The 12,437-nt window shown below is 42.1% G+C and overlaps 1 protein-coding gene across 1 annotated transcript in view; it reads right to left on the bottom strand.

Annotated features, from left to right (window-relative positions):
* Nucleotides 1-208: 208 nt before the first annotated feature.
* Nucleotides 209-12,437, bottom strand: part of APOB (apolipoprotein B) — a gene marked incomplete at both ends in the record, with an annotated part of 39,586 nt that continues 27,357 nt past the window's right edge. Inside the window, 5 exons of the mRNA XM_079720882.1 lie at nucleotides 209-1,846; nucleotides 2,753-2,939; nucleotides 3,038-3,152; nucleotides 3,533-11,092; nucleotides 11,609-11,982. Of these exons, the coding sequence (XP_079577008.1) occupies nucleotides 209-1,846; nucleotides 2,753-2,939; nucleotides 3,038-3,152; nucleotides 3,533-11,092; nucleotides 11,609-11,982 (9,874 nt within the window). The remainder of the gene's footprint in view (nucleotides 1,847-2,752; nucleotides 2,940-3,037; nucleotides 3,153-3,532; nucleotides 11,093-11,608; nucleotides 11,983-12,437) is intronic.

Raw genomic sequence — 12,437 nt, 5'->3', positions numbered from 1 at the left:
TTTAACTTGCAAAAAGTTCAGAGACCTTCAGAGATCTGATGCCAGCTTCGATGCAGGTCCAGTTCATATGTGTTTCTGCTTGTAGTCAGCTACCTGCTACAAGGCTGGCTTGGTGGATGATTCTATTAATACATGCAGTCTGAATTTTCCCCCTACTATGTAGAAGTTTAATTGGAGCAGAAGAATAAATGAGAATTGCTATAAAAAATTAGAAGGTGATAGTAAACTCTCCTGGAGCAACCTTTATGTAGGGGCTCATGCCATTGACTGTGGCCAATTGTAGCTCTTTCAGTAACTCCATTATATATCTCAGAAACATGTGGTATTTTTGAATGGACAGGTCAATCAATCTTTTGGACTCAGCAATGAATTTTTCATAGTAATCAGAGAGTTGGTCTGCAAAATCCTGTAGTTTATATGTGAACTGCTGGCGGTAATCAGAAATGATTTCCTTCACTGCAACAGCCCAGCTTTTAATTATTTCCTGAGCACTGGTAGAAAGCTCTGAAATCTTCTCTTTCCCTTTTCCATCTGCATCGGCAAGGATGCTCAGATATTCCTGGAAATCTTTCTGCACCAGTTGCTCAACCTGACTTGAGAGTTGGGAAGCAAAGCCAGCAGCACTGACAGTGTATTTGGAATGGAAGTCCTTAAGGACATCTACTAGGTTCTTGATCAGGTTGATGATCTTTTCTTCAAGTTCATAATATTTCACTGTCCAGCCAACCATACTTGGATCAAAATATTCTTTGCGAAGAGCCTGCACATACTGATGGAGCTGCTGTAACTCTTGAGAAGCTTCCTGAAGTTTGTTTTGAACAAGTTCATTAAACTCAACAAAGTTATGACCTAGGTTTTCTTTCAGGAGTCTAAAAACAAATGAAATGAATGTGTCGAAGGTTGTGCTGATGTCGTGTTGGATATCATTAATGAGATCAGTAAATTTCTTCTCCTTTAAGCGTTTAAGGTCTTCTTCTATCTCTTGGAAAATTCTTTGTAGAAACCTCTTAAGATCACTTAGCATCTCTGTAGTCTTGACAGACTGGAGGTCACTAAGTGCCTTTTGGATTTCTTGTGATAAAGATTTCAACAGTTTTCCATACTCTGAGCCTATACCTATTAGTTGATAGTACACTGAATCAAAGGGAAATTTATTCTTTAGGTCCTTGATTAATTCAGATTTCTCCATTAGGTCTTGGAAATAGGAAAAGAGTATTTCTAACCCACTATGGATCTTTGAATGTACCTGGGACAGTAACTTACCTACTTTCTTCAGGACCATAGTGTAAAGTTCGTCTTCAGTGTAGTTCCCGGCTCCTCCTGGGAGCTGGAATCTGGTGGACTTCAGGAAATCAATGAATGAGTCAATCACACGGTTGACTGTCACATTGTATTCCTGAGTAACTCCTATTAAGCTGTCAAACACCTTCTTCTGGAGTCTCTGGAAACCACTGTGGTCCTCCTGAGCCAACAGTTCCTGGTACAGACTCTTGGCCTTGTCCTTCCACTGTTGGTAGGTTCTAGTGGTGCCTCTGGCTATCTTTTGGAGCCCCACGTCCACCTCATCAATCTGCCTCACGGCCCCTTGATACACCTGCTCAGCGCTGTTCTGCAAACCTCTTCTCAGTCTTAAAGAAGCATCTCTCAGATCGAGTCCCGTGTACTCCTGGTGGTACTTGTTGACATAGTCATAAGAGGCCCCCGTGGCCTTGGGCATATTGTCTTTGAGAGAGCTTAGCAATTCAGACACTGCTTCTTCTTCCCAGTTAGCTTTAATCTGAACTTCATCATCCGATTCTGGGACCCTCTCAATTTTGACTATGATGAGTGTTTTATCTGGAGAGGACTAAAACCAGCAAAAAAGGATGAAAAGACCATGTTTTCAATTATCTTGATTACATAATATACTACACTAAAACTTCATTAGCAGTTAAAAGTAAAGATCAGAGGATCTTTCATATTCTGATGGGGATTTATCTTTCATATGTCAGTTCATGTGTTTGTCTTATGGTTAAACAAATACACTCTTGTTAATTCCTCTTTAACACATGCCCCAGAAAGGACAAAATTATGTAAGGCATTTACACAGTAACATTTAACATTTAGGCCTTTCTAGGCCTGAAGATCAGAAGAGGAGGAGGAGGAAGAGAATGGGGAGAAAGAAAACAGGGAAAGACTAATTCAGAGAAAGGAGAAGTAACAAAAAAGAAAGAAGTCCAGGGCCCATCGAGCAGAGACCTAGAAGACCAATATCAGGGGCCATCCATCCTCTAAGCCTATGATAAACTTTAGTGACAGAATCTGATTATTTCCTCTCCTCTACTAGTGGCATCTTTGATTGGGCCCTGGCAGAGCTTGTAAAGTACACGAGAGAAACTTGGCATATCTAACAATCCTACTGTGGGGAAGAATTTTGAAGCCTCAAATACTCCAAGAAGCCCCAGTCTGAAAAATGTACTCAGCATATGGCAGAGTTTTTCCATGATTTAGGTGATGAGGCAAAACTCTCATCTTTCTAGAACTGCCCAAAGGTAATAAAATAATAGTGGTAATATGAGGTCATGTGTGCATCTAATACAATCAGTAGAAGACTCCTAATACTTTCTGGAGAATAGCTCCTCAGAAGAGAAGTTCAGCTTGCTCATTGCTTGTGTTTCACCTAGTTTGGGAAAGCCCCTAGGTAATACTTTGTATTACCTGCCCATATTCTCTGTTTGCTCTTGGGGTGTGTAACCCACTAGTTGGGACTCACCTGAGGGCGGTAGTAGAGGTTCCATCTCCTTAAGGTACCGTTAATGTTCTTCACGTCGATGACCACAGTGCCTATGGCTGGGGAGGCTACTGAGGAGGAGTGGTGGTTCTCGCTTTCTTGGTAGCGCAGACGGACATCAGTTAATGTTGGGCTGGTGATGTTAAGGTCGACCTTTCCATTCCAGTACCTGAAAGCAAAAGAAAGCAGATGGGCTGTCATGAAAGGGACGTGGAGATGGCAAACATCATAATGACTGGAAAAGAGATGAAAATAGAAGTTCCATACCCAAGTCCTTGATATCTGCCATCTTCTTCATACTCTGCACTGAAGTCATGGTGTGCAAATGATCCGTTAATTTTACAAACTAACACGCCACCTTCAATTTTGTGTGTTCCCACAACTGTATGGGAAAGATGTTATGTTTCATTAGATTAGTAACTGCAGGATATAAACATTTTCATTGTGAAAACAGAGAATTCTATCTTAACTGTCTTATATGTTTGAAACATGCGGTCCTCACTTAAAAAAACAGGAGACTGTTTTAGTCCTAAAATGATTACAGAAAAATCTATTTTCTCTGAACCTATTCTTCTGCAATGTCAGTAGGTTTTCAACAGGATGGTTTTCACATGTGGGGTATACATGTGTCTCCTTCCTGCCTCTTTTCAATTTTGCTATAGAGAGCAATTTTGCTTCGAGCCATATCTAAATACATAATTATTTATTCACAACTCGCACTGAAGAAATAAAGCACGTAGGGGAGGCAGGAAATTTCCTTACCGTTTAGGTCATATTCCAGGAACTGAATGGTGGAGCTGCATGTGGAATCCAGGAATGTTTCAATGTGATCTTCTTTATTTTTCAAACCAGCACTCCAAGTGGCATTATACAAGGGAGAGGCCACCTCGAAACGTGCAGTCAGTGTTCCAAAGGAAGGAATGAAAATTCCAGCAGGTACAGAGAACTTCATGGAAGGAATGTCAATAGTCTGCTCAGGCATGGTGATGGTTGGCAACTCGAAGTCTGCAATGTTGCTGGCCACCACATTTAGATCCAAAACAGCACTGCCAACTGAAATACTTTTTGGAAGGGTGAAGTGGGACACAGTTAACTGAGATGCAGGCACAGTTATCTCAAAAAAGGGAACTGAGGAGACTTCTGGTTTAGAATATTGTGCTAACACATCAACTTTGGGGAATTTCACTTTGGGTAGTGTTGGTATGTTGAGGGCAAATGGCAAAGTACTTAGCTTCTTGTAGATTTTTATTTCACTGAAGTCAAGTATGTAGGATGGAACCTGAAGATCTGTAAAGGGGACGTGGAATGTAGGTGTGACGTGAAAGGAATTTAGGTTATATAGTTTCAGTCCAGGAATAATGAATTTATCAGCCAATTCTCGCACGGGGATAGAAACAGGATAGCCATTGGGGTTTTTGGTATACACAAGGGCAGTTGAAGCACGGAGATACTGTTTCCTATCATTGGTGGTGGTTACATCCAGCTTTAGGAGGTCCCATAAGCTCTTGTCATAAACTGGTAGGACAACATCTTTGAGGAACCATAGGTACCCTTCTAAGGAGCCTGCCATGTCGAGGCGTGCCTTTTCTTGGTCATTGGAAAGCTGTATGTTGTTCTGGAGAGACCCAGAATGAACCTGGACCTGACTTTTCCAGCTGATTTTCTGGTTCTCAGTGTTAGCATTCAGGGACACTTCCTGGCCAAGGTAATTGATATTAAGGAAGGAACTGGGCTGACGTGCATGGACCTGAACAAGGGCTGATATTTCCCATAGGGAAAGTTCCAGGGTGGCTTTGCTTGTATGCTCTCCAGATGTTAAAAAGAGGCCCCCTAGCTGTAAATAGTTTTTCGTATCTTGTTCCCAGATGGCATATATGCGTTGGAGAGTGGTTTCTCCGGCAAAATTTTCTTTAACTTCAAGGTTCCAGATACCATCTACTTTGGAAGCTCCTAGCAGCTTCACAGAAGATCGAGTACCCTTGGAATTCAAGTAAGTGCTGGCCTCACTGCCAAGAGTTCCTGAATATTCCTTTGAAAGGATAAAAGCCTTGACACCTCCTTTGGTAGATGACTCAATGGAAAAGTAAGAGGTGAGACATTCTAAGCTGAGCTTGTGGTCAAACGCCCCTGTAGCAGTAGTGTACATGTGGGGCCAACTGAAATCATACTTTAATTCAATGGATGAAGAGACAGTAGGTTTTGACCTGGTATTTCCATTAAGTTCTTGCTTGAAATTCATTCTCAAAAGTGGAATTTGGACTCTTGCGGTTGTTGTCATGGATGCATCCATGTTTTTCTTGGTGAAGCTAATAGTATTGTCATGATTGCCCTCCACGAGTTTGTTACTCAGAGACAAAGCTGTGGCTAACTTCAACCCTCTTTTCCTCGTCAAACTTGAGGTGCCCTCTAATTTGTACTGCAGTGCATCAATGACAGAAGAAGAGGAAGTAAGAAAATGAGCCACAATATCTGATTGGTTATAAAGACCAACATTGGTATTCAGTGTGATGACACTTGACTTAAAGGAAAAATCATAGGTAATATTGCCCATGGCTGGAATTAAAATTTTGTTTGTGGTACTCAATACCTTGAACTCTGGAAGAGAAAGCTCAAGAAGATTCCTAGGGACATGAAGGGTTGGCAGCTCTAGGAATGGCAGGACTAATGTGTATGAGGGCACGTAGGCGCCAGAACCCGGGATGGTGATGCTGGGGGTGCTGATCTCTTTGGGGATCACATACCCGAATGTCAACATCTTCACTGTGAATGGAGGCACTTCAATGTTGGTAACTGGAATAGTGTACCCAGGAATTTTATAGATCCTGGGTTGCTGGTTGAGGGATTTTTCAACCTTGTACTTATCAAATGTAATTTTTGCTTCATTGTAGGATTTGATAAAAAAATCTAATGCCTTGTTTCTGACTGTCTCGAAATGCCTGTTGAAGGAATTGATGTTACGATTGATAAATGCATAAAATACATCCAGAGGAACTGGGATGGAATGCTTGTCTTTGTTTTTCTTATACTGAGCCTTTACACTTAAATCAAACGATTGCTTTGTTGTTTTCAAGAATTCCTTCAAGCCTGTCTTTTCCCATAAGGAGATATCTTTCACCTGGGGCGTTGTGAGCTTTGTATAAGGTAGAGTCATTTCAGGGATTGTTAAAGGAATGTTTAAAAAATCCAGGTTGGCTTCTCCATTTATCCCTATGTGGGCCTCGATGCTTTTCTCATTGTTTCCAGCAGAGAAATTTTGATTGTACTTATACTGATTGAACCTGGCACTCGCTTGCCAACTTGCTTGCTGGGCACTAGGACTCAGAAACAGTGCATAATTATTCAAAAAGTCTATCTTCCCTGTCAATTTTAATGGAAAACTAACTCTCAAGTTCCCTTCATTGTTTGTGGATGTGGTAAGCGCACGTGGCTGTGCTGAAAAGAAAAGAGAATTTTTCAAAGTTCCAATAACCTTTCCATTTAAATGCGCATCATGGTTGCCAGTTATCTCTGCCTTCCCTTCTCTAAGCAGTGCCATACCTTTAGCAGTTAGAACACTTCGGCCCAAGTACTGGCATTCAGCTTGTGACTGGATTTCAAATGTAGAAAAGTTGAGGAAGCGAGATTCATAAACTATATTTTGGTTTACTCTTAGGTGTTTGCTATTGATCTTATTAGACAATCCAAAGGACGTGATGGGTCCTTCCACAGTAAAGTTACTTTGGGATTCATGTGTTCCCTCATCTGAGAATTTGTGGCAGGCCAATTTCCAGGACCCTGTTCCAGAAGAAGTCCATGCTAGGTGTCCAGCTTCCAACAGGGTCTTGATTTCACTGCGCAGGTCAGCCTGGCTGGAGAAGTCCAGTTTGGGGATGTTCAATTTGTGGAAGTACTTTGTGTTGCTGTCCAGGGTAAGCTGATGATTTATCTTGACGAGCACACTGTTACTAAGCTCCAGTGTATTTTTTTCTGTGTGTAAACCTGCCACTGTGTTTGATTTTCCCTCAATAGCATTCCCAACAAATAGCACTTCACTCTCATGCTCTGTTTTCAGGTACTTGCTGGAGAACCTCATAGATTCCTTCAGAACCAGTGGATTAATCTTAGGGTCTGAAAGTTGTGCGTTTGCTTGAAAATCAAAATTGAGAACTTCTAATTTGGATTCTCCTTTGGCAGTGACAGAAGCCTCAATCTCTGCTTGGTTCGCTGAAGCAGTTACATTCTGAATGTCAGCATTTGCATCTAATATGAGAAGGGGAGATTGGATTTTCAAAATGCCATACAGCTTGCCAAAAGTAGGTACTTCAGTTGTGTGTGAGATGTGGGGAAGCTGGAATTCTGGTATGTGAAGGTCAGAAACTTGAAAATCTGTAACATTGAGATGTGGGATGACAAATTCTGGAATTGTGATTTCTGGTAAATGGAAGTCTGGCACAGGGATTCTAGCAAGAACCGTGTCCACCCCGCTCAGATCCCTCAGGTACACTTCCGGGACTGGCCACTGCAGCTCACTGTTCAGCATCTGGTCAATGGTTCTGATGATCTTTGTTTTTATCTCTACCAAGTCAACTGTAAAGGAAGGGATGTGGAAGGTATTGAGGACAGTAAATTCTGGCGTGGAAAACCTGGGTGGGATTTTTATATCTTTCAACTTTTTGAAGTTGATCTGAACGGATGGAATCTTCAGATCTGTCAGGGGGACAATGAAGTCAGGAGTCTGATATGTAGCCTCCTGAAGGGCACGGAGACTGACTTCAAAGGCAGGTATGGTCCCGAAGGTGGTCTGGATTTTGGGAACAGTGAACCCTTGTTCTACTAATGTTTTCAGGTTTTTGGCCCAGTCTTGGAGAGAATACTGTTCTGCAAAGTCAGTAAGGTTCTTAGCAGCAAGAGTCCACCAATCAGAAATGTAGGTGACAAGTGTGCTGTAAACCTGGCCAACTAGGAACAGGTATCGCTGGACTTCCTGCTGCATATCCATTTGATACACTCGGTCTCGTACATCTTCCAGGGTCTCTTGGAATTTGGCTTTCATGTGAACTACAGAAACCTGTAACCAGTCAAAGAATAAGGTTATTTTGGTGGCCTTTAGGTTTTCCAGATGGACTGAGACTGTGGCCTTGACGTCCTCTGTAAACAGTTTTAGTGCTTTAGCTTTCTGTGGAAGTCCCAGAGCCTGAATTTCACCATTGATTCTCTGAGTCACCTCACGAATTTTGTTATTGGTTTCATCTACAAACTGGTGGTAATCAAATGACCTTAATTTCTTTACTAGCATGTCAAGGAATCTGTTTATTTCTTCAATGAATTGCTTAAAAGACAATGCTTCAAGCTGCTTGAGAGCATGGTCAGTAAACCCAATCAATTCCTCAACAAGATCTGCCATCTTGACTTGTTGTAGGACACTACTTAGCTTCTGAACAGTCTCCTGCAGCTTATATTGGTGGGTCAACTGCACTGATTTATCCATTAAAACCTGGATGTGGTGGTCTATTTTATATGTCTCAGTGAACTCATGGACCATGACTCTGAAAGCATTGATTTCCTCAATTACTTCAAAATCTTCAAAAAGATTTGTAACACAGTATTTGACATGCTCAATAATTTCCTTTATTCTTTGAAATGAGATTGTAGTTCTCAACTGATCTAAAAGCACTCTGACATCAATAGCTTCAACCTGTTGTTTGACCTTTTCAGCAAGTTGCTGGATGTCTACATTCTGAATCTGTGCATTGAGCTGCTGCAATTTTTCTTGTATCTGGATTCTGATTTGATACTTAGTATCCATATTTTGAATCCAAGATGCAGTACTACTTCCAAATTTGTTAAAATCAATATTTTCAATAAACAAACACAGATTGCTGATTTCTTTTAGTACAGTTACACGGATATGATAATGTTCATCAAGACTTTTCAATTGTTCAATGATTCGATCAATAATCTTAGCAAGAGCTGCCTTAAAATCATGTAAATCATAATTATCTTTAATATACTGATCAAATTGTATCACATATGTTTGTAGCTGAGATAGTTTTCCATTAAGGTTGATTTTGGCATTGTCTAATGCGATCTGCAGATCATTTTCTGTAATTCTATAATATTCTGTGAAAGCAGTTAGTTTCTCCTTGGCACTCAAAACTTGTTTCTCCCAGTTGAATGCATTCAGATAATCATTAACTTGCTGTGGGAGTTTGTCCAAGGCTGCTATGTATTTCCTCATGCGTTCATCAATATTGATGTGTTTCAATTCTTTCTGTATAGCTTCCAGTGCACCTATAACTACCTCTCGAGTCTTCTCAAAATATTCTGGCAGGATTTTAAAGAATGGGAGGTTGATGGTGTGAACATCTTGGTTCTTATCATATTTTACAGAAGCAACAAGAGTGAATTCTTGGGGCTGGTCAACGGCATCCCTCAGCTCTAAAGCGTCAGTTACACTGATGGGCTCACTGAGTAAAAGTGGCACTGTAATAGGGGAGTCCAGCACAGTGAGGTCAGCCAGGGCTCGTCCACTGAGCTCAACACCAACTTTGTCTTTAGTGTTGTAAGCACTGAAGTCCTGGCTGTATTCATTTTGGTTCAACTGGGTCTTGAGTTTCCAGGTGCCTGTCTGCTCGGCCAGAGTGAGCAGGGCACTGATTTTATGATCAAGAGCAGTACTGATGCTCCTCCTGGACATGAGATGGTGACTTGTGGATCCTCTGTAATCATGAGAGAAAGTAAAGGCCAGAGGTTCTGCTTTCAACAGGAATTTGCTATACAGCTGCCCTGTGTGTTGTCCCCAGAGAACCAGTTTCCCATTGCCATTAGTATGTGTGTCGACGGTCATTGTAAATGGGGCCACTGCAGAGTGGAAAACGTTGTTGAAATGCAGGGAGTCCGAATTGTAGTTTGTACTGATGTCCATGGTTGAAGCAAGCCCAGCGATGTTAGTGTTGAGCCGATGGCTAAACTCTGTCCCCTGCACCTTAGCTACAGTGTCTGCTTTATAACTTGCTGATAAGTCAGCATAAGAAAGAGTGTAGATGTGTTTTAGTTCATTATTTTGGTAGGCTCCTTTTATGGTCCCACCCACATTCAGCTTCAGAGGTTCAAGCCGTAATTTTCCATTGTTGGTCATATCCAGAGCACTGAATTTCAAGTCATTGTTTAAAGTAGTTACCAGGGAATAGGGCTGTAACTGTAGATTAAAATTTTGCTTATAAAACTTGTCAGAGCTATAAATGTTGTCAAGTTTGGAAGAGAAGTCCAGTGATAACCCTGCAATGTTCAGATTGTTTGTGTAGTCAAGTTTCATTTCAGCGTATGAGCCCATCATGTCATTTGAAAGCTTGAGTCCTTCCTGGTTGATTCTGAAGTTGAAAATGTTTTTGCTGTCGGCCCCCAGAATCATGGCCTGATAAGCACTTCCCAGTGACACCTCTGTGAGGGTAGCTCTTCCATCTAGACTGAATTTTGCATGGTGTTCCCGGAAGCGGCCATTTGTTGTTAATTTCAGGGATGCCCCAGAGAGGCCAAGCGCGGCATTGAGTTCATTCTCCAGCATTAGGGGACTATACTTCAAGTTGGTCATTGCACTGGTAGACATTCCATCTTGGGCAATCCTTAGTGTTGCCTTGTGAGCACCACTATTAATTCTGTCAGTGCCCAAGATGTCAGCATTTAACTCAAGACCATGGGAGTTTAGTGATCCAGAAAGCAGGGTGAAGAACTTCAGTGACTTGTAATCAGCCTGATACTCAGAACGTAGCAATGCAGTTTGCTTAGAGAAGGTCAGATCCATCTTGTTCGAAGTGGCAAAGTCCTCATACTTCCCATTGGTGTCAGATTTCAGAGTCAGCTCATAGTTCTCATATTTCAGGGATGCGGTATTTTTCATGAGGCCACCTTGCAGATCCAAGGTGGAGGTAATAGAGACTGTTCCATCTTCATATCTTCCTGTTATCTGGTTGGTGCCCTGGAGGTAGGAAGAGTTAAATCTCAGGTTGGATTCTCCACTTAGCTGGCCAGTGGTAGGATCCCTCTGATAAGACAGGCCATATGCGCCTTTAGCATACAACGAAGAGGCTCTGAACTGCCCATCAATCGTGACTTCTTTGACATACAAATGCTGTTTCTTTTTTGAATCTAAATGGACTGAAGCAGATATCTGTGGTCCCCAGGCACTCGATGCATCGAATGTTAGAAAACCTTTTGAGGCTGGATTGTTTCCAATTTTCTCTACGTGACTGAATTTGACATGTGAATCCAGGAATTTGTGGTGTAGAGACCCATCACCTGAAAACGTGAGTGTATTCCTGTGGTCATACGTTGTTTTTGCAGATCCTAGCATAAAAATCAAAACACATTGGTTAAATGAAGTCATGCACTTCCACAACAATTTCTATGTTGAAAGTCTTTCAATAAGAAAGTCCCATTGGTCCAGGTCAGTTGCGCAACAGTCTCCTCCATTTATAACATGACCACAAAATCTGATAGCAAAAGGCATTCCTCCTGGAAGCCTTCCCTGACCACCACAGACCTTGCTGGGTTCCCTTGTCCTCTACTGTACCTTACACACTATACCCTATCACAGCACCTCTCACACTGAATTCTAATTGCCAGTTTATCTGTTTTCTCTGTTAACTGCCTAGTAGAATACTTGATACATAGGTGTTTAACAAATATTTCTGAAGGAAGAAAGGGAGGGAGGAAGGAAGGTAGGAAGGAAAAAGAATAGGGTTCCAAGTAGCAAGAACAATGTCTGCAAGAAAGCCCAAGTTTTTCCCTTCCTAGAGGAGGCTAGCCCATTGGAACCTGCAGCAAATTCACTCTGTGAACCTCCCCTCGGGCAGGGCTCACCTTGCACGTGGTAGGAGAGCAGGTTGACCACGGCATCTGCCTTCACATGGAACTGAGCCTGGAGGCTCAAGAGGTCTGTGCTGGTGTTGCCACCAGTATAGGAGGCGGACCAGTTGTACAAGTTACTGTAGGTATTTGTGGAGAGGTCTAGAACACCCAAGAGAGGCACCCGCAGTTGATACAACTTGGGGATTCTAAAAATGGGGACTTGGAACTCTTGAGATGGCAGGTGGAATCCCACAGGCTGGAAGTTGAGGGCCGGTGTCCGAATAGTCTCTAACATCTTTAGATCTTTGGAGGATTTGCCACCAAAAGGCAAAGGGATCTCAATGTTCACACTGTTCTTGTTCAGGGTGTATTTGATCCGACCGTCACTGAAATGAAGAGCAAAGACAATGTCCCCACAGTCAGACAGCAAGCCCTCGAAGTTCTCTGCCACCTGAGCTTCTAAGCAATAGTGCATGTGTCTAATTTTCCATCCTGCACTGCACTGTTCCTCCTGCTGCTCCCAGGGCCTGGTGTCCCTTGGCTTTAACCTCTCCCTACAAACACTCACATCCGTTCACATCCCTCCCAAGAGCTGTGTCCTTATTTCTACCATCCCATCTAAGTCACAATTTCTCTTGTTCTTGTAGTGACACAGTCGCTTCCACCTATCTCAAAGAGCTTTTCATAATCTGCTTATATGACTAGCACCTATTTGTTCATTTGTCAGCGTCTACACAGTGTCTTCCTGTGGGGGGAAGGATTACACCTTACCCAGCTTTTATTTTCTCACTGCACCTAATCTAATCTAGTACTGCACACAGGGGATACTTGATACGTAGTT

The sequence above is a fragment of the Hyperoodon ampullatus genome, assembly GCF_949752795.1.
Source record: "Hyperoodon ampullatus genome assembly, chromosome: 15".
Classification (NCBI taxonomy): domain Eukaryota; kingdom Metazoa; phylum Chordata; class Mammalia; order Artiodactyla; family Ziphiidae; genus Hyperoodon; species Hyperoodon ampullatus.
This window is presented reverse-complemented; position numbering and strand designations above follow the sequence as displayed.